The sequence below is a fragment of the Geotrypetes seraphini genome, chromosome 2 (assembly GCF_902459505.1).
Source record: "Geotrypetes seraphini chromosome 2, aGeoSer1.1, whole genome shotgun sequence".
NCBI classification, from domain to species: Eukaryota; Metazoa; Chordata; class Amphibia; order Gymnophiona; family Dermophiidae; genus Geotrypetes; species Geotrypetes seraphini.
In genome coordinates this window covers 157752563-157775045 of record NC_047085.1, presented here as the reverse complement: position 1 = coordinate 157775045, position 22483 = coordinate 157752563, and the positions used below count along the sequence as shown (strand labels likewise).

The 22483-nt window shown below is 42.0% G+C and overlaps 1 protein-coding gene across 3 annotated transcripts in view; it reads left to right on the top strand.

Moving 5' to 3' along the window:
* The window catches only part of AFG3L2 (AFG3 like matrix AAA peptidase subunit 2), a 101189-nt gene extending 88683 nt beyond the window's left edge, over positions 1–12506 (top strand). For all 3 annotated transcript variants that reach the window (XM_033934115.1, XM_033934114.1, XM_033934113.1), the window contains exons 14-17: positions 5683–5798; positions 8096–8296; positions 11071–11265; positions 11641–12506. In XM_033934115.1, the coding sequence (XP_033790006.1) occupies positions 5683–5798; positions 8096–8296; positions 11071–11265; positions 11641–11880 (752 nt within the window). In that variant the 3' untranslated portion in view covers positions 11881–12506. The remainder of the gene's footprint in view (positions 1–5682; positions 5799–8095; positions 8297–11070; positions 11266–11640) is intronic.
* The last annotated feature ends 9977 nt before the right edge of the window (positions 12507–22483 follow it).

Sequence of the window (22483 nt, the reverse complement as noted above, 5' to 3'; positions counted from 1 at the left end):
ACAAGATATAAATAGACCTGTGTGGAGATTTGATAATACATTGCTTGCTGAACCAAATTTTTATGAAATTATGTTAGTAAAAATAAAAGATTACTTTCAACTTAATGATACAGATGAAGTCTCTATGGAAACTTTATGGGATGCCTTTAAGGTAACCATGAGAGGTCAACTCATTTCTTATTCGGCTCATCTTAAAAAACAGATTAAGAAACAGTTTTCTGATTTAGAAAAAGAAATTAAAATTTTGGAATCAAAACTAATAGAAAAATGGGATTATTCTACGCAACAAGAACTTTTGAAATTTAAAGGAAAATTTCATGAGACTTCATCTAAATTGATTAGGAAAGATTTATTCTCTCAGCAAGCTTTATATTATGGAAACTCAAATAAGTCGGAAAGAATATTGGCAAATTATTTAAAAGCAAAAAAAAGAAAGACAAAAATAGTTGCCATTAAAGATGAACTTGGTGATATACACATTCAAAATGAATCTATTTTAAAACCGTTTTTACAATTTTATAGATCTCTCTATTCTTCTGAGACTTATTTAGATAAAGAAAAAGAAGGTTTAGAATTTTTGAAAATATTAAAGGGTCCTAAGGTTCCCGAGCATATAAAAAGAAGTTTAGAAGAGCCAATATCACTAAAAGAATTACGAATAGCTTTGAAATCCCTACGAGTAGGATCCGCTCCAGGTGGTGATGGATATACAGTAGAGTTCTATAAATCTTTTCAAAATACCCTATTACCATATTTATTAAATTTATACCAGACTCAACTAACTAAGGGTTGTATTACAGGCACTATGGCAGAATCTTTAACCATAGTTTTGCCCAAGCCAAATAAAGATCCCACTTTGGTTTCAAATTATAGGCCTATTTCCTTAATCAATGTAGATGGTAAACTTTTAGCTAAAACATTAGCTTTAAGATTGGCTAAAGCTCTCCCTTTCATTATAGGTATGCATCAAACAGGATTCGTTGCTCAAAGACTTTCTTCTCATAATACTAGACTGGCTTTTCATATGTTATATTTGACAAAAGCCATGAAAGATCCGGCCTTTTCTGTTTCTTTGGACGCAGAGAAGGCCTTTGATCGAGTGGAATGGACATTCATGTATCAAGCAATGGACTGGTTTGGTATAGGTTCAGGATTTATACAAATAATTAAAACGTTGTATAGCTCCCCTACTGCTAGATTATATATTAATAATACATTTTCAGAACGTTTTAATCTGCAGAGAGGAGTTAGACAGGGTTGTCCACTATCTCCTTTGCTTTTTGATATTGTTTTGGAACCCTTGTTATTAGCTATTCAGCAGGTAAAAGAGATACAAGGTATTCCCCATTCAGATAGGGAATATAAATTATCAGCATATGCAGATGATATCTTACTTTATTTGAGAAATCCAGAAAATACCATTCCATGTTTACTTGAGTTAATTGAAAAATTTGGAAAATTTTCCGGCTACAAGATAAATTGGAATAAATCAGAAGTTCTTCCACTAAATGTACATTGTACAAAAGGTTTATTTGATCCATTTTCTTTCATTTGGAAAGAAGACGGTATTAAATACTTAGGAATTCGGATTGCAAAAACAGTAGAGGAAACAATGAAAATTAATGAAAAAAATTTATTACAAAAAGTAACAGAAATGTGTGAGCAATGGAATCCTTTACACTTATCTTGGTGGGGGAGAGTACAAACTGTTAAAATGATGATTTTACCTGTAGTTTGTTACCAAATGGGTATGATACCTATTTTTTTTCAAGGATCTTTTTATAAAAAAATAAATAGGGTCCTAACCAATTTTATTTGGCTGGGAAAAATTCCTAGAATTGCTTTAATGTCTTTGCAAAGGCCTATTGTGGAGGGTGGGGTAAATTTTCCAAACTTTTATAGGTACCATCAAGCCTATATTTTGCGACAAGGTATGTATTGGATCCTCCCAGAGCCCATTGACAATATTCCAGATTGGTTCTGGTTAGAGTGGAGACTTATGTTTCCACTGCGTCTTGGTCACGTAGTTAGTATCAAAATGCCAAGGTTATATAAAGATCATAAAATATTTGTTGACACATGGAAAACTTTAAAGTATATAAGCAATCTGACTCCTATTTCAATAAATAAATCAGTAATTCAAACAATTTGGTTAAACCCCAAGATCAAAATAGGCGGTTTTAAAATCATTTGGAAGCATTGGATGTTGGCAGGAATACGTACTTTAGAGGATGTAATAATTAATGGTAAACTGCTTGACTTTTCACAATTGCAACATAAATTTGGTTTAAATAAATCACAATATTTTAGATGGTTGCAATTGAAGCAGGCCATTCAGGTGGGGTTCCCTGAATGGAAAAATCTTAACAATTATCATAGCCTAGAATTCTTATGCTTTCAAGTGGCTTCTACTGGTCACCAGGCCGCAATGTGGTATAAATTAATATCTGGATTTGTAAATAAAAAACTAAACATGGTCTTAGAGACATTTGGAGCATTGAGATTAAACATCAAATTAATGCATCTCAATGGCCACGACTTTGGTCTTGGAGGATAAGATGTACAGTATCAGCATCTATGAGACAAACATGGTTTTTTCTTTTACATAGAGCTTTTTGGACCCCTGTTCGTTTACAAAAATTAGATAGATCTAAGTCTAATAGATGTTGGCACTGTCATCTTGAGGCTGGGACATTAGATCATCTTTTATTCTATTGTCCATATATATTATTATTTTGGAAATCAATTTGGCCTCAAATAAATAGGTTGATGGACAATCCAATAGCCTTGACTTATGATACTATTTTATTCGGTACAACAATGAGAGCAAAAAGTCAAATTTCATCATATAACAATAAACTTTTATTCATATTAACTGGAATAGCAATTCAACAAATAACATATAACTGGAAAAATTATGACAGATTAAGTTATAATTTTTGGTGGAATTCGGTATGCCACATATATAAAATGGAGCGCACAATAGCAACACAGAAGGGTTATTTTGGTAAATTTTTGAAGATTTGGAGACCATTGGCAGATTTTTGTAATGATTAATAACATTTTCCCATAATAAGAGATTGATAAGTAGGGATATGGGTGGGTATTATTTTATTTACCTTACAATATGTATAAATTACTTTAATGTATTTTTAAGTAATGGGTCAAAATTTCTGAAATATGAAGGGAGGGTTTGGGGAGGAGGGTTATTTTATTTATATTTGCCATGCATATTAAATGATATATATGTTATCAAAAACATAAAAATATGATTATAAATATGATATATTGTACTTAAAGTATTCATGAAGGAAAATCAAGTGTATGTTTATAAGGTTATATGTATTTTCCTGATACACTTGCTGTAATATGAAAAATGAATAAAGAAATTATTAAAAAAAAGAAAGGCCTCCTCAGATCGCGTCGGGCAGGGAGGAAGTCTGCGCATGCACGGATGCCATGCGATGACATCACGCACACATCATCGCATGGCATCCGCACATTTGCGGACTTCCTCCCTGCCCGACAAGAGCAGGCAGGAGGCGGGATTAGGGTGTTACAGGGCAGAACTGGACAGGCCTGGGGGCTGGTCTAGGGGTCCGGATTTTCCGATTGGAAAATCTGGCAACTCTATTAGAAGGAGAGCAGAAAAATAACAGGGCATGTATGTTCTGATGGAAAGAAAAGTGAAAATATTTGGTCTTGTAAAGTGTAAGATGGGAGCATAGAGGGAAAGAAAATGGGGCATGGGACGTAAAAGAACTAAGGCAGAGAGAGAAAGCTGATGGCATCCATCCCAGAGTGCTGGAAGCAAAAAAAAATGTGCATAGAGCCTGACAATATGGGAGGGAGGAAGAGCTCAACCCTTAGTTAGGAGTTCAAGCTAAATTGGGCAAAGAGAGCTGAGGAGGATGGAACATGGAAAGGGTTGAGCCTGAGAAGGAAGAAAACCTTTTTTTTCAGTGGGGGAGGGGTTAACAGACCTAGACCTCTGAGGTAGAGAATAGCCAGGCCTTATAATAGGGAATTCTGTGCAAAAATACAATACTATACACAGATATCATTTTTAAAATTTTGCTCAAAAAATTGTCTGGGAGTAACAGGCCGTTCTGGAAAGGAGATTGGCAAAAGTAATGAGCACATTTTAGAGCAAATATTCTAAGCCTTGAATTTTTGCAATTCTGTAATTTGGGTGGGTTAAATTTTTCTTGTCCAAGTGATGTGATATTTTTTTCCTGTCTTACCTAAAAAGCTAGCATAACCCCATGTAGAATTAAGAGAAACACTAGGCAAATGACAGTGTTGTACAGTTCAATAAGACTTTTTTTAGCATCATAGTTGCACTTTCCCTGAAAGGCAAATTGGCAATCAAGGTATAAAATGAATATTTTTATACCTGTTGCTAAAACAGCATGACCCTTGTCCGTGACCCTTGTGTGACTTTGACTATTAAAGAGGTAAATTTGGCCACTTTACTAATTTCCTTTGTATTTAATAATAATAATAATAATAACTTTATTTTTCTATACCGCCATAGTCAAATGACTTCTAGGCGGTTCACATTGAAAGAAGGCTGGACAATCAGCGAATTATAGAATTCATGAAGAAAAGATGTTACATAATAAATTGGAGTTACATGGGGAAAGAATCCATGAGATAGGTCTTCTGCTTAGGCAAGGAATTTATCAAATAGAGCGGTTTTAATTGATTTTCAGAATGCGTTGTAGGTCTGTCTGGCTTTATTTATGTGGTTTCCCAGCCAGGATTGCTGTCTGTTTGCTTGGAACATGAAGGTTTTGTCTAGGAAGGATTTGTATTTGCAGCCTGTGATCTTTGGGTATGCAAAGATGTTTTTGTTTCTGGTTGTACGTGTGGGGTTGTGTAGAGTGAAGTGTGTTTGCAGGTAGGAAGGTGCTAGGCCCCAGACTTGTTTGAAACAGATACATTTGAGCAGGACACTAATGCACTTTTGAGATTATATTTTCAAAATTTCAATTTCTGGGGAAAAGAGTTTCGATCTACCCAGATGTCGCAAAAGCAGCAAAAATTTTGGGGGGCAATGAGAACTGAGACAGTGACACTAGGTGCAACTTTCCTATTGGCCTACCCCTGTAAATGTTTAGTGAAATACCTTGGAGTCAAATACAGTTGTTTTTTTTTGTTCCTGAACACTTGCGAACATTTCTTGATATGAAGAAGTTGTCTACTCTTAGGGCTCCTTTTACAAAGGGGCACTAGCGCACGCACAGGATTAGTGCATGCTATAGCATGCGCTAGCCAAAAAATTACCGCCTGCTTAAAAAGAGGCAGTAGCGGCTAGCACGTGTGGCATTTTAGCACGCGCTAAAAACGCTAGCACGCCTTTGTAAAAGGAGCCCTTAGTGTTTAATTGGACATTTGTTTGCTAATGGGAACTTTCTATTAAGCCTATTCCTGTTTACCATAATTGTTATTATTATTGTTTCCTCTTCACAATTTTCAGAATCTCTCCAAAGATTAGATGGTGGTCTAAGCAAGTCTAATTGTTTACCTTTGAGATTTGAATCACTGTTGTAATTTTTTCCTCTGGTTTTCTTAAGCAAGGATATCTTGGGAATAATTTGAAAATTCAATAAAGAAATAAAAAAAGAGGTAAATTTGAAAGATGAATAAACTTTTTTTTTAATTTTTAAATTCTTCCAGGGTTAGAAAAGAAAACCCAGGTGTTGCAGCCAGAAGAGAAGAAAACTGTTGCATACCATGAGGCTGGCCATGCGGTAGCAGGCTGGTTCTTAGAGTATGCAGATCCCCTTTTGAAGGTAAGAGGTATATCAGTCTTGTTCCCTCTTTGCACTAAACAACAGATTAGGAATATATTCATAGCCTCTGAACACTGCATTCCTGTTTCATTACCAGTATTATTGCCTAGATCAGGGGTGCCCACACTTTTTGGGCTTGCGAGCTACTTTTAAAATGACCAAGTCAAAATGATCTACGAACAATAAAATTTTAAAAACTACAAAGCACACTGTACGCAGAGAAAATGTTAATTATCATTTATATTTTGGGGGGGGGGGTTTCACAGGTTAAGGCAGATGACTTTAAAATATGCAATGTCACCTCAGTAACAACTATACAAAAATAGACAAATATACCCCCTCCCTTTTTACTAAACCGCGATAGCAGTTTTTAGCGCAGGGAGCTGCTCTCAACACTCATAGGCTCCATGTGCTAAAATCCGTTACTGCGGTTTAGTAAAAGGGGGCCCTAGTGCAAAATATAGACAGCAGATATAAATTCTCAAAACGGACACATTTTGGTCACTAAATTGAAAATAAAATCATTTTTCCTACCTTTGTTGTCTGGTGATTTCACGAGTCTTGGTTGCACTTTCTTCTTCTGACTGTGCATGCAATATTTCTTCCCTCCTTTCTGCCTCCTGCATGCTTCGTCTCCTCCAGACCTCATCCCATTCCCCAACCAACATCTCTGTCCTTCCATGAGTCCAACTTTTTCTTTCTCTCTCCCTGCCTGCTATCTGCCACCCGACACACTCCATTCCCTCCCCCTTTCCTTCCTCTCTCCCTGCCCCCTCCCTTTCTTTGTCTCCCTATCTGTGTTTCTGTCTCTCAGTTCTGCCTCCCTGTCTTTCTGTCTCCCTGTCTGTCTTTCTGACTCCCCTTTTTTTCTCCCCAACCCACCACTGGGGCTGTCGTCTGGAAATAGGCCCCCAAGCCACCACCGACGTCTGGGAACAGGCTCCCAAATCACCACCGCCGTTGCAGCCGAGTTCTCCCTGTTTCCCAATGCCGCAACAGGTCAGCAGCCTTCCCCCAACGTCAATTCTGATGTCGGAGAGGGAGTTCCGGGCCAGCCAGCCAGTGATTGGCTGGCCCAGAACTTCCTCTCTGATGTCAGAATTGACGTTGGAGGTGTGTGGGGGGGTAGGCTGACTTGCACTCCCGTAGTTGCTGCTGGCCTGTTGTGGCATCGGGGAACAGACAGAACGGAAAGCAGTGCATGCAAATAGATCTCATGCATATTCATTGGGGAAATCCTGAAAATCCGACTGGAATACGGCTCTCGAGGACCGGAGTTCCCTACCCCTGCTCTAAGGATTCTATTTTGATTGACAACTTTCCTGGGCTATGTTCCATTGTTTTGTTATGGATGTTGTGTTCTTTATTTAATAATAAGATTTACATATTAGATACCCAAAAGCCATAATTTAACTACTATAACGCCTTGGGTGAATCTTTTCATAAAGATGTTTAATAAATCCTAATAAATAAGTAAAATAAACTACCAGATAAAGGGGCTCATTTTCAAAAGAGAAAAGCATCCAAAAAGTGGCAGATGGATGTTTTTCTTACCAAATCATTATGTTCAAAACCTATTTTATAGACAAATTTCTATGCTGTCCGTCTGTAGTTTGCCTAAATCCCAAGGGAGTGTGGTAGAGGCATGGTTTGGGTGGGACTAGAGTGGGCTTATGATTTGGACGTTTTTCTACCATAATCAAACATTTTAGAAAATGTCCAGGGCACAATTTGGACATCTGGGGCTAGACCTGTTTAAAAAGAAGGTGCCAAAATGGTTTACTACTGGAGGAATGGCAGCATGACCTACCCTACAAATATGTGAATGAAGGACTACATACAGCTTCAGATGTTATGGCCAGTCCTATTAGAGCAGGGGTCTCAAAGTCCCTCCTTGAGGGCCGCAATCCAGTCGGGTTTTCAGGATTTACCCAATGAAAGCAGTGCATGCACATAGATCTCATGCATATTCATTGAGGAAATCCTGAAAACCCGACTGGATTGCGGCCCTCAAGGAGGGACTTTGAAACCCCTGTATTAGAGTAACAAACAGGTTCCTGGATTTGCCTAGTTATTGGTGTAGTCAACCATAGAGATGGAGACTCAAGCCCATATTCCACTCCCCATATCCCCACATTGCCCTTCCTTCCACTGAGTTCAAAATGGAAGCCATTACCTGTAAAGGTAGTCTGTGATATCACTGATAGGGATCAGGACCTTGTAATAAAGAATGCTGCTGTAGAGCTTTGGCCTTCCAATCTAACTCCACTGTTTATCTTAACTTTCTCTGTTCTTAGGTATCTATTATTCCACGTGGGAAAGGATTGGGCTATGCACAGTACTTGCCTAAAGAACAGTATCTGTATACCAAAGAGCAGCTGCTAGATAGAATGTGTATGACACTGGGAGGACGAGTGTCAGAGCAAATCTTCTTTGAAAGGATTACAACTGGAGCCCAAGATGATTTAAAAAAAGTGACTCAAAGTGCCTATGCACAGGTTTGTACTCAAGTGACTGTCAAGTTCATTTTGCTGATCTTTTATTCCTTATTAAATTAATGTAGTGTTAACCAAGGGTAATAGTTGAAAATCAAAATATTTGGGCAGAGTTTCATTTAGAGAAACCACAAGTGTTTTTGATAGATGGATGCTCTTTATATGGCAGTTGTAATTAAGTTGTCAGCAGGTGCAGTTTAGCTGGATTTAATTCTCAGGCTGGTTGATGGTATTAAAAACAGTACTCACAGCTCTAAAAGAGTGACACCTAGTGACCAGACTCAGGATGCATCCACAACTTAGTTCTTAAAGGAGCCAAGGACCATCACAGCAATGTGATGGCAAAAAAATGCTGTAAAATGAAAAGGACATGCGTTGCCAGAAAATTGGTTCAGATTGAGCTGACAGCCCAAAAGGTGGCTCAGGAACTGGTTGAGTGGAAGGCAACAGAGGATAGTGATCAATGGAGATCGCTCTGAGGAAAGGGATGTTACCAGTGGTGTGCCTCAAGGTTCTGTTCTTGGGCCTGTTCTTTTTAACATTTTTATAAATGATATTGCTGAAGGGTTGTCGGGTAAGATTTGCCTCTTTGCGGATGATACCAAAATCTACAATAGAGTAGACACACCGGATGGTGTGAATAACATGAAGAAAGACCTGGCGAAGCTTGAAGAATGGTCTGATTTTGGCAGCTAAAATTTAATGCTAAGAAATGCAAGGTCATGTATTTGGGCTGCAAAAACCCGAGGGGACGGTACAGTTTAGGGGGTGAAGAATTTATGTGCACGATGGAAGAGCGGGACTTAGGTGTGATTGTATGTGATGATCTTAAGGTGGTCAAACAGGTTAGAAAGGTGACGGTGAAAGCTAGAAGGATGCTAGGTTGTATAGGGAGAGAGGTATGGCCAGTAGGAAAAAGGAGGTATTGATGTCTCTGTATAAGACTCTAGTGAGACCTCATTTAGAATATTGTGTACAGTTCTGAAGGCCGCACCGTCAAAAAGATATAAAAAGGATGGAGTCGGTCCAGAGAAAGGCTACTAAAATGATATGTGGTCTTCGTGATAAGGCGTATGAGGACAGACTTAAAGATCTCAATCTGTATACTTTGGAGGGGAGAGGGGAGATATGATAGACGTTCAAATATCTATGTAATATAAATGTGCATGAGTCGAGTCTCTTTCATTTGAAAGGAAACTCTTCAATGAGAGGGCAATGGATGACGTTAAGAGGTAATAGGCTCTGGAGTAATCTAAGGAAATACTTTTTACAGAAAGGGTGGTAGATCCATAAAACAGGTGGTGGAAACAGAGACTGTCTGAATTCAAGAGGGCCTGGGATAGGCACGTGGGATCTCTCGGAGAAAGAAAGAGATAATGGTTACTGCGGATGGGCAGACTAGATGGGCCGTTTGGCCTTTATCTGCCATCATGTTTCTATGTTTCTAAAATTGCTGGGCCTAGACATTAAAAATAACATTTTTTATAAGGGTTGGAAAATGAACTTTGAATTGGTTTAGAAGCAGCAATACTTATAGAAGAGATGAAAATGGCATTGGTTGGTACAGAGCCACATTAGCAACACTTGTCTTGCAAGTATTCCTGGGGGTAAGTAGCATGCTATCTAGCTGCTTTTGGGGATCCTGCTATGTACTTGTCACCTGGATTAGCCTGCTGGATACAGGATACTAGGCTTGATGGACCTTTGATCTGAGTCTGACACAGTAAGGTGATTTTTTTTTCTCTTAGTGTTTCCTAATGTAAGCAAGTTTCAAAACCCTTCACTGCATAGACTTAAGTCTGTGAGGGCTTTGTACACTGAAAGGAACAGAACTTCTGTCCCATAATGTTGATTACTAATCCTATGCTAAGCAATCATGAGCCTATATAGCACTTCAAGATAAGTCCTATCAATCCTTGCATTGTAAGTATTTAGAGTAGAGTAATGTCCTCATAGCTCCCTTACAAGGTGCAGATGTTGGTTCAGCTTAGGCAATGCTGTTAAGACCTTGCTCTGAATTTTGTTTTTTCTTTTGTGGTTAAACCAGAGTTGTAATTTTATAATGAAAAATGTGTTCTGTACCCCATAGAAACAGAAATAAGTGTTGGCATCCTTTTATATAGGCTTAAGATTAGTCATATGAACAGCTAGGAAATAGTTGTCTAATGTGTATTGCAGTATATTTATTGAGGTGGCTTCTCCACTTTGTACATGATGATTTTGAACTCTGATTCACGAGGTTAGTCTGCAGGGTGATAGAACTAGTGTCGCCCCTCTCCATCCCAAATGAGATTTGGCTTCCAGCAGAGAGCATAGTCAGTTTGGGGCAGACTGCCAAAGTATGAATTTTTTTTTTTTTAAATTTTGCGTGGGAGTAGATTTGAAGAGACATAACTTATGTAAAAACTATTTTTATACGTGAAAGGGAATAATGTATATTATAATTTATCTTTTTAGTCCCCATTTTTAGAACGATGCATATCTTCTTAAATGTCTAAAGATGTTACATAAAATAACTAAGTTGTTTAGAATTTTTGGCTTGGCTTGCCAAGAATTCTCTATTGCCATGCCTGTGAATCTTTATCCCCCAGCAGAGTCTGGAAAAACATGCACACCTACTGCAGCTGGAAGAGAGAAAATAACGTTTGATTTAAAAAAAATGGGGGGGGGGGGGGGGTTCTATTGGTGTACAGTGCTTAAACTACGGTACCATAGAACTTGAAGATTATTTATTTTTGCCAATTAATGTGATATTTTATTTGCTGAATAATTTTCAGATTGTTCAATTTGGAATGAATGAAAAAGTGGGACAAGTATCATTTGACTTACCTAGACAAGGTGACATGGTGTTAGAAAAGCCTTACAGCGAAGCAACTGCAAGATTGATTGATGATGAAGTTCGGACACTTATCAACTCTGCATATGAGCGAACACTACAACTTCTGTTAGGGAAGAAGCAAGAAGTAGAAAAGGTGGGTGTTGGAGCATCATTTGATGAGCAAATGCCACTCCCTGTACTCTAAAAATATTTCTTTTTTTTTTTTTTTTTTTTTTGCTGATCTGTTAAGTGCAGGGTTAAGTACAGCTTTAAAGTCCACTTCTTCCCTCCTCAACATATGCAGGAAACAAAATCATTTCTAAGGGCCATATCCAGCAAGAATGTCTGCAGGCAAAAGTTGTTTGAAGTGAAAATATGTTACAAAATATTGTTTGGTCTCTTTGTCCAGTCACATAAGACCATTAAAAAAAGAGCAGTAGCATCAAAGTGAATCTTTGAGAATCTCATTTTGTGTGACTTTCACCAACACATGAAATTTGTGATGAGGTTTCTTTTATTATTTCCCTAGGTTGCTTTACGACTGCTAGAAAAGGAAGTACTGGATAAAAATGATATGGTTGAACTGCTTGGCCCAAGGCCATTTGCTGAAAAATCTACATATGAAGAATTTGTAGAAGGCACTGGTAGTCTAGATGAGGATACCTCGCTTCCAGAAGGCCTTAAAGAATGGAACAGAGAACGGGAGAAAGAAAAAGAGTCTACAGAGGAGCAGATTGCCAGGCAGATCAGCGGAGGCTTACCCTTTTAGAAGTGAAGCATGATGTACGCTCTCATTTGCGCACACTATGCACTTTGCGTGTTCACTAACTTGGAGCACTTGGGTTTTTGCCAGTGTGGTCTTTACAGTACACCGTCTGCTTATACAAATAACTGGAATTCAGTGTTTTCAGGAAGTCTGCCAAATAGAAAAAGTACCATCCAAATGTTTCTTATGATTAGCATTGTATCAAGGGTAATTATTATCATAAAAACTGCAAATGAATGAATTTGAGATCTTTGCCTGCGTACACGACCTGTGCTGTAACAGATATCACTTTTATGCCTGGACGGATTGCTGAAAACATACTGTTGGGAACTCTTTTTTTTAAAGTAAGAGACATGCTGCTTTGTAAAAGTGATACTTTTTTAACAGAGCTTTTGCAACAGAGGGGAAACTCAGACATCAAGAGACAAAAAGGCCTATACTGTAGTTGTGGAGGTTTAGGAAATGACATTGTGTACACCTGAATTCTTCCATTAATGCTATTTTGTTCAGTCTCATGATGTCACCAGGGAGCCATAACATATTGAAAACTTGAGTGTACCATATTCCTTATGTAAATATGGTTTCTTGGCAATCAGAAAATAAATGTTTCTTTTTTCCTGATGTTCAAAGGTAGTCTTGGGGATTGATGTTTTTGCTTTACCTCCGTATTACTTTGTAGTGTGACTTGTTTAGGATGTTTGATAGTCAGTTTTCTTCTCCAGCCCCTCTGATAATATCATTCAAATACCATGACACACGCCTGTATTTCTACTACTGAATATCACAAGTTCTGTTCTTGCAGGCTTACAAAAGATTTTCAAGACAACTTGTATTACTGCAAATATGATTTGAATGACTATATACAAATGTATTTAAGCTATTCTGAAACCACAAATGTATAATTCTTGATATTTGCATTGAATTACAAAAGACTAGTCTAGCAGGAAATCTGGTTCTAACTCCTACCATGTTTATTAATCTGTGTCTAGCAGACTGCTTCTTAAATTGCTAAATGGAAAAATATTTTACTTCCCAGATAATTTTTAGCAGACTCTGAAAATGATATCTAAATGGTCTCAAAATAGAACCAAACATGTAGTTTTCTTATAAATCAAATTTAGTAAACCAAGCCTATAGTTTTTTCTACTGTGCATGCTCCATTTGTAATAAAGCCTTACTTCCCCTTTAAATCAAGGCTGATGATAACACTGCTGCTTAAGGTTGGCTGATAGAAGATATGAGAGCAAAATATGATTTAGTTTAAAACCAAAAATAAAACTTTGCACATTAAATCAAAACCAGCATTTCTAGAATGTATTCAGATTATTCCACTCTGAGTTAAAAAGAAAAAGAAGAGATTAATGTTCTCAGCTTTCTTTCCTGAGAAGATACTTTACACATCTTTATGTGGGAGCTCTTCATGATCACTTCCACTGTTATGAATGGAGGGCAGGGGACATGACACTACACTGATATAAGGCCATTAGGAAGGGGAAGAGGGACACAAGGAAGGCAAGTAAAGAAAAAATGGGTATACTCCAATAGAGTATTAAAACAAATTGGGATCACGTGAAGCAGCTTGCCTGATCGGTCACAGGTGAGGAGAGCTCCACTCCCACCTCGGTGAAATCGGGTGCTTAATCGTGCAATATTTCTCTTTTTGGGCAATCTACCCCCCAAGAGAGTTGTGGCAGACTGCCCAATCTTTTTGGCAGCGATCGGGGAGTGGTGAGGCGCTGGGCATGCCCATCCGTGCAGCTAAACCAGGCTGTGAAAAGCTCCAGTCACCTCAGACCAAGATGGTGGTGGAGCCCACGTCTTTTACCATACCGGCAGACCCCCTTAATAAACTGCATTCGGCGGTAGAGGCGTCAACGAGAAGATAGATTCCCAGAGCCGGCGGATAGCAGAGGTAGAACAGTGGGTCTTGGCATCTGAGGACACGTGCACTGCTTTGGAGGCACGGATAATGGAGCTGCACAAGCAGGGAGTAGAGAAGCAGGACCGGCTGGAGGAATACGAGAGAACCACAGCAGGCGTAACAATTTGTGCCTTGTTGGGCCTCCCTGAGAGTGTTAAAGACTTGGAACTCTATATCTTTGATTCCCTGCTGCCGGAGAGGCTCGGCTTTGCGGGCTCTGGCCCTCACTTCGAGTGTGAATGGGCCCACCGGATTGGCGCGAGGGCCGCAGAAGGAAAAAAGGCGCGCACAGCTAAAGCCCGCTTCAGCTGCTGAAGAGACAAAGAGGCACTACTTAAAGTGTTCCGGCGCTCTGGGTCATTGGAATATGAGGGGTCTAGGGTACTCCTCTTTAATGACTATTCAGTCCGGGTGGCGGCCCAGTGAAAAATGATGTTGCCCTTCTGCACTGAGCTGCATAATCAGGGGGTGCAGTTCACCCTGGCTTTTCCAGCATGTGGAAGAGGTGAGAGCCTACCTGGCTAAATTACCTGCTTGATCCTTTTTCTTTCTGTCAAGGCCGGACTATATCACTGACCACTGGTGGCTTGCCAGGGTGAGCTTGCTCTGTGGCCCAAGTGGGTCTCGGATCAGTGATCTCAGGGTGTGACCAGCTGGGTTGCGGCTGCGGGGCCCCTTGGGCGGACTTTGATTCTGCTGCCTGGCCTTGGTTCAGAGTGCCTGGTGACCCTTTTGCTTATCCTCAAGGCCATACTGTCTCACCGGTTGTAGCGCTTTGACTGCTAGTTTGGTTTGTGGCCCGAGGCCAGGGCTTTGAACTTCCATGCTGCAGCCAAGGGGCCCCTCGGGCAGACTTTGCATCTGCTGCCCGGTCCGGATTCAGAGTGCCTGGACTAGTGCTCGCTCTGATGGGCCTTCAGTTATCCTGCCGCTGCTGGACTTGTTTATCTATGTAGCGGCTTGCTAACCTGCACTGCCTTGAGATTTCTTTCCTGTTCTGGTTGTATTTTGCTGTGTTTAGGCTTTTTCTTTAGTTTACATTACATTACATTAGTGATTTCTATTCCGCTTGTGCCTTGCGGTTCTAAGCGGATTACAAGTTAGAAGACTGGACATTTCCAGTAGCATTGCAGTACATATAATCAAGAATGCGTTAAGTTACAATTGTTGTTCTGGACTTTTCCAGGATAAATTGGTAGTAGATAGTAGATAGTGATAGGTTGTTTAGACGAATAGAGATAATATTGTCCGGATTCTGTTGTTTAGACGAGTAGAGATAATACTGTCCGGATTCGGGTGTTGCTGGTGGTGGTGTTTGGGTAGTCATGAGAGCATTTTCTAATACTTTTGTGAGGTTATGATGATGGGAAGTGTTTTTTGAAGAGATGAGTTTTGATTTCTTTTCGGAATGCTTTAATGTCTATTGATTTGGTCAGTAGATTGGTGATGGTAGTATCGATCTTTGCTGCCTGTGTCGCTAAAAGGCTGTCATATAGTTTCTTTCGTCGTGTTCCTTTGAGAGGGGGGTGAGTGAATAGGCTCTGAGTTCTCCTTAATCTGTTTACCTGAGTCCCTCCATATGTGGGGACTTATGTTAGGGGTGTTTGGTTGTCTTATTATCTGCTCTTTGGGGAGAAGGAGGGGAGGGGGAGAACACATCTCTCTCAGCTGGAGCATGCTAAACTTAAGCGCAGTTGGATGGGGGAGATGTATTCATCAGCTTTTGGGGGCCGACAGAGGGGTTGCCATTCTCCTGCACAAGAGCCTACCCTTTTTTTTTTTTAATTTTTAATTTATTAATTTTCCATTCTTACAACAATTGAATCACATATAATATAATTAATTATTATTACATAGCATTTGTAACTATCATCAATATATCAAATCATAAATGATAAATCCCTCCCCATTTCCTCAATTCATATTTCTAAAAATTATACATATCCCACTCCATTCCTATATAACTACTATCAATGTGCTAAGAAGTCTGATCACTAGAATAATTAGTCAATGGTTGCCAAATTTTCTTAAAATTGTGAAGATTCCCTTGTTGTGAAGATTCCCTTGTTGTAACGCTAATATTTTTTCCATTTTGTATATATGACAAACAGAGTTCCACCAGAACGTATAATTTAATTTGGTATAATTCTTCCAATTTTGAGTGATTTGTTGCATGGCGGCTCCTGTCAATATTAATAGCAGCTTGTTATTATTTGCTGAGATCGGACTCTGAGTTCTCATTGCAGTATCAAACAAGAGCCTACCCTTCAATCTCCATAAACAATTCAAGATAAAGAGGGGCGTTTTGTGATGGTGCTGGGTGAGTTGTAGGGCCTTAAGCTATTACTGTGCAACCTATATGCTCCCAATGTTTATTGTCATAAATTTTCTCCTCTGTCCTTGCCCACATCTCTCAATACACTTGGTTTTGGATGGGGACCTCAATATCACCACAAATCCAGGGGTGGATTGTAAACCGCCCCGGGCATGAACCCAGGATCATGACAATCGGGGGGTGGTTTTTTTGACTCACCCTATTACTCCCACGCTCATAGGGTGTATGCTCAGCTAGACTACATCCTCCTGGATAAGCGCCTGTTTTCTATAGCCACTCACTCTGAAATATCTGAGAGCACAATTTCTGACCATGCACCGGTGGCACTCCAGTTGAGTATAGCCCCTACTTACAGGGCCTCCTCCTGGAAACTACCTCCCCACTTATATCATGACTCGGACTTCCGTACCTTCTTGAGAGCGCGCGGGGTAGACTATACACTTACGAATGATATGACTGATGTGGGTCCTGTCACTTTCTGGTATGCTTCCAAGGCAGTCCTCCGTGGGCACATTATTGCGTACCTTGCTGGTCAACGAAAAAAGCAGAAGGGGAGTTTCTGCGGCTGTCTGGAAAACTTCATGACCTCCGAAGATCCCATATTAGTTCGCTGTCAGAGGCGGACTGCTTAGAGCTCCGGGAGGTTCGAAGCTGGGGGGTGGGGGGGCAAAACTGGGAAATTGTTAGCCAACCTGATTTGCCCATGACAGGTTATCACTTCCATTAAGGATGCTGGGGGTATCCGCCATGTGGGGGAGCATAATATAGCAGTGCAATTTATCCAATACTATCAGTCTCTGTATGGGCGTTGGTCCTCTGGATAGGGAAGCCCTGAACACTTTTTTTGCAGACCTGGGGCTGCCCCAGTTAAACATAGAAACATAGAAATAGACGGCAGATAAGGGCCACGGCCCATCAAGTCTGCCCACTCCAGTGATCCTCGCTATCTATCTTTGCGGATAGATCCCACATGTCTATCCCATCTGGCCTTAAAATCCGCCACACTGGTGGCCTCAATAACCCGAAGTGGAAGACTATTCCAGCGATCAACCACCCTTTCAGTGAAGAAGAACTTCCTAGTGTCACTGTGCAGTTTCCCGCCCCTGATTTTCCACGAATGCCCCCTTGTTGCCGCGGGACCCTTGAAGAAGAAGATGTTTTCTTCCACCTTGATGCAGCCCGTGAGATATTTGAATGTCTCAATCATATCTCCCCTCTCTCGACGCTCCTCGAGTGAGTAGAGCTGCAAATTCCCCAACCGCTCCTCGTACGGGAGCTCCCTGAGTCCCGAGACCATCCTGGTGGCCATTCTCTGGACCGACTCCAGTCTCAGCACATCCTTGCGGTAATGCGGCCTCCAGAATTGCACACAGTACTCCAGGTGCGGTCTCACCATGGATCTATATAGTGGCATAATGACTTCAGGTTTACGGCTGATGAAACTCCTGCGTATGCAACCTATGATTTGCCTTGCTTTGGATGAAGCTTGCTCCACTTGGTTTGCCGACTTCATGTCTTCCCTGACAATCACTCCCAAGTCTCTTTCTGCTACAGTTCTTGTCAGGATCTCGCCATTTAGGGTGTAGATCTTGCATGGATTCTGGCTTCCCAGGTGCATGACTTTGCATTTTTTGGCATTGAAACTGAGTTGCCAGGACCTAGACCAGTGCTCCAGCAGAAGTAAGTCATGCACCATATCGTCTGTCATTGCTTTTTTGTCTGTTGTGCTTTTGCTCACTACATTGCACAGTTTGGCATCATCGGCAAACAATGTTATTTTACCTCGAAGCCCTTCTGTCAGGTCTCTTATATAGATGTTGAACAAGATCGGGCCCAGGACGGAGCCCTGTGGCACTCCACTTATCACCTCCGACATCTCGGAGGGAGTGCCATTCACCATCACCCTCTGAAGCCTACCTCCAAGCCAGTTCCCAACCCATTTGGTTAAAGTGTCGCCCAAACCTAAAGAACTCATCTTGTTCAGCAACCTGCGGTGTGGCACGCTATCAAATGCTTTGCTGAAATCCAGATAGACAATGTCCAGGGACTCACCAACATCCAGCTTCCTCGTCACCCAGTCAAAGAAGCCGATCAGGTTGGATTGGCACGATCTCCCCTTAGTAAATCCATGTTGGCGGGGATCCCGCAGATTCTCCTCGTCCATGATCCTATCCATTTGGTGTTTGATTAGGGTTTCCATTAGTTTGCTCACTATTGAAGTGAGACTCACTGGTCTGTAGTTTGCCATATCCACCCTGGAGCCTTTCTTGTGTAGTGGAATGACGTTAGCCGTCTTCCAGTCCATCGGGACGTTACCTGTACTAAGGGAGAGATTAAAGAGCGCGGATAGTGGTTCCGCCAAGACATCTCCCAACTCCCTGAGTACCCTAGGGTGTAGGTTGTCAGGCCCCATTGCCTTGTTGACCTTGATTTTTGACAGCTCGCAGGTGAAGACTGAACAGAAGTATTCATTTAACAGTTGGGCCTTTTCCGAGTCCGTCTCCACATGGTCTCCGTCTGGTTTTCTGAGTCGTACTATCCCACCTGAGTTCTTTTTCCTGTCACTAATATACCTGAAGAAGGATTTATCTCCCTTCTGGATATTCTTTGCTAGAGACTCCTCCATACGGAATTTGGCCTCTCTAACTGCCGCTTTGACGGCTCTTGATTTGGTCAGATAATCTACTCTGGAGTCCTGTGTCCCTGATTGTTTGTAAGAGATGAATGCTTTTTTCTTCTCTTTGATGAGGTCTGAGATCTCCATAGAGAACCACTGTGGCTTGTTGTTCCTACTCCGTTTGCTTACTGATTTAACATAGCGGTTTGTTGCTTCCTGTATGGTGGTTTTCAAAGTTGACCACATTTCTTCCACGCTGTCGGTATCTGCTTGGGTTTGTAGCGCCTGGTGAACGAAGTCTCCCATGTCCTGGAAATTTGTGTCCTTGAACTTGAGAACCTTGGTCAATGTGGTAGATTTCGTGAAACCTTTCCTGAGATTGAACCAAATCATATTGTGGTCACTGGAGGCCAAAGTTTCACCCACCGAGACCTCTGTGATACTTTCTCCGTTGGTAAGTACCAGGTCCAAAATTGCCTGATCCCTTGTTGGCTCAAATACCAGTTGCCTGAGTCCTGCTCCATTCAAAGAGTTTAATAGCTTCCTGCTGCTGCTGGAAGCAGAGGAAAGCGTGACCCAATCCATCGGGCATGTTGAAGTCACCTACCAATACTGTGTCCCCCCGCAAGGTGATATTCTCTATATCTCCGATTAATTCCAAATCTAGGTCTTCTTGATGTTTTGGGGGTCTGTATACCACGCCAAGATATAGGCATTTGTCCTTCCCTCTGGCCAAATTTACCCAAAGGGATTCCCCAGTGTACTGTACATCTGTGATTCTGGTGACCTTAATGTCATCTTTAGTATATAATGCTACCCCACCTCCCATTTTGCCCTCCCTGTCCCGACGAAGCAAGTTGTAACCTGGTATGACCATGTCCCACCCGTGTGAGTCTGTGAGCCAGGTCTCAGATATCGCCACCACATCCAGGTTGGCATTCCTCATTTCTGTCTCCAAATCTAGGATCTTGTTTCCCAGACTGTGGGCGTTGACGTACATAGCCCTCCATGTTGTGTGCTTGTTGTATCTCAGTGGGGACAATCCCTCTATATCAACTAGACCACCATCAGTATTTTTCGCTTGTCTCTTACACTCCCTAGACCCAGAGCTACAGCGTGTACCTATCCCGGACTCCCCATAACTGCAGTGCGCTCCTATCAGAGACTTGGTAATGTGTGTACCCTGTGGGGGTATTCCCGTTTGGGCTACTTGAGCTCCTTTAGTGCAATTTGCAGCGTGTGCACTCTCGCTGGTCCCAGAATTACAGTGTGTACTCCCTCTAGACCTAGAATTGCTACGTGTACTCCCCTTAGACCCAGAATTGTAATGTGACCCAATGCAGTGTTTACTTAGTTCAGTTCCAAAATAGTATTGGTAGCCCGTACCCTCCCCCAACTCACCTAGTTTAAAGCCCGTACCCTCCCCCAACTTACCTAGTTTAAAGCCCTGTGTAGTAGGCGGGCTAGACGGTGTCCAAGGACGTTCTTCCCCCTCTTGGTTGACAGAGGACAGAGGACCAGGTGGCGACCTTTAACACACCTCTTACGGCGGATGAAATGTACACCACAATTGGCTCCTTAACCTTAGCCAAGGCACTGGGCCCGGATGGCATTGGCCCCGAATACTTTCGGATGCTACGGGATCTGGTGGTAGGTCCACTTAGTCGCATGTGTAATGCTGTGGCGGGAAACGATGGCCGTTTTCCTGAGAACTTGGTATACATTGTGCTGCTGCCCAAGCCAGGAAAGGATCCTGAATTGGTGGCATCCTTCCGACCCATCTCCCTCTTGGACCAGGATATTAAATTATTAGCTATGACAATGGTGCAGCGTCTCAATCGTTTCCTGCCAGCACTGATTCACCCAGATTAGGTGGAATTTGTGCCTGGTTGATATGCCTCGATGAATCTGCTGAAAGTTTGGAGGGCCATTCATGAACATAGGGGTAAGGGGGGGGGCTGTCTGCAGTTGCGGGATTAGACATGGAGAAAGCCTTTGATAGTGTTTCCTGGGAGTATTTATTTTAGGTCTTGGAGGGTTATGACTTTACAGGGCTCTTTCTGGCTTGGATTAGGGCATTGTACACGCAACCCTGGGCTCGGCTGCTTATCAGTGGGGGACTGACGGATGTGTTTGGGCTACAATGAGGACCAGACAGAGCTGCCCATTCTCCCCCTTGCTGTTTCTACTGGCTATTGAGCCTTTGGCTCTCAAGATATGATAGGCTCCTAGTGTATGGGGGATTAGGGTGGGGGGCTGGGAATGCAAAATCAGCTTATTCACGAATGACATCTTATTGTATTTGGACCAGGCTCCCATCCACCTGAGAGGCGTTGACGATTGTGCAGGACTTTGGGGCCCTGTCGGGTCTGCAGGTAAATTGTAGTAAGTCTGAGCTTTTGTTTTTGGCTGGAGGCCCCATGGAATGCTCTGCTTCCTATCCCACCTTTGGCTGCCCCGGTCCGTTACTTGGGTATCTATTTGAGTACCAACCCTGCCACATTCTATTTTATGAACGTACTTCGACACCTTGATGTTATTGGGAAACTGTGCCAGGCATGGCAGGATCTTCCACTGGGTCTGCTAGGGTGGGTGGCATTGGTAAAAATGGTCATGCTTCCTAAATTACTTTACCCCCTTCAGACGGTGCCTATTTGGCTCCATCACCAGGATGAACTGTGCTTTAAATCTTTCTCATTTCATTTGGAGGTCTAAGGCTTCCCTGGTGGCTCTGGCCAAGCTGACTTTGGCTAAGGGAGCTGGCGGATTGAATGTTCCAGATCTACAGTTGTACAACGTGGCCGTCCTTATGCGATGGATCCACGAAGGCTATACGAAATGTGATCACTATTTTCCCTCTGGGTGGGCTGAGGGTTGGAGCCACGCCTTCCGATTCTTCAACTTACTACACTCCCAGCCAGATCATGCTGCTGTCTCCAGGGGCCGTTTTTGTTTTCTGTTACCCTTTAGGCAGGCCTGGCAGTGGTGACAGGGTTTACTGCCCATGGTCTCTCCATATTTGCTGCTCGAGGGTAATTTGGGATTCTTCCTACTCGGTTGGGGGCAGTCGGTGTTACGGGAGTGGACGCAGCGGGGCTGCTGTCGTATGAAACAGCTGGTGGAACTCTCGGAGGCTTCCTTTCCCTCATTCCAACAGGTCTGGGCAAGGTGGGCACTACCCCATATGTATCTCTTTTCCTTCCTTCAGCTTCGACACTACTGGACCAGGCTTGTGAGGGAGGTTGGGACTCTGGCTCTTTAGATCAGATCTTTGCAGCTACTCTGCCTGTACTCAATCAGTTGTCCCACTGGTATGGTATCTTGTGGCTCTCTTCCCGGGTTCCAGGGATGACCAAATTGCGGGAGCATTGGGAAAAGGATCTGGGGCAGATCATCACCGATTCACAGTTCCTGGACTGTTTCCAGACCCTTTTATCTTTTCTCTTAGTCCGCAGACTATCAGGAAATGCAGTATAAAGTCCTGCACCATACTTACATCACCTGGCTTAGAGGGGCACAGCTTGGATTGTGAGATGGTGATCTCTGTCTCAAGTGTAAATGTAAACCCGGTACCTATATTCACTCGTTCCTTGAGTGCACTGAGCTTACCCTTTGGCAGGGACTTGAGTCTGCCCTCCATAGGCCTGTTGAGTGGGATTATGGCACCCTCCTGTTGGGCTTCCAGGGCTCTCTGCAGGAGCAGGGCTTTTCCCCTCCCCAATGTAGATTTATG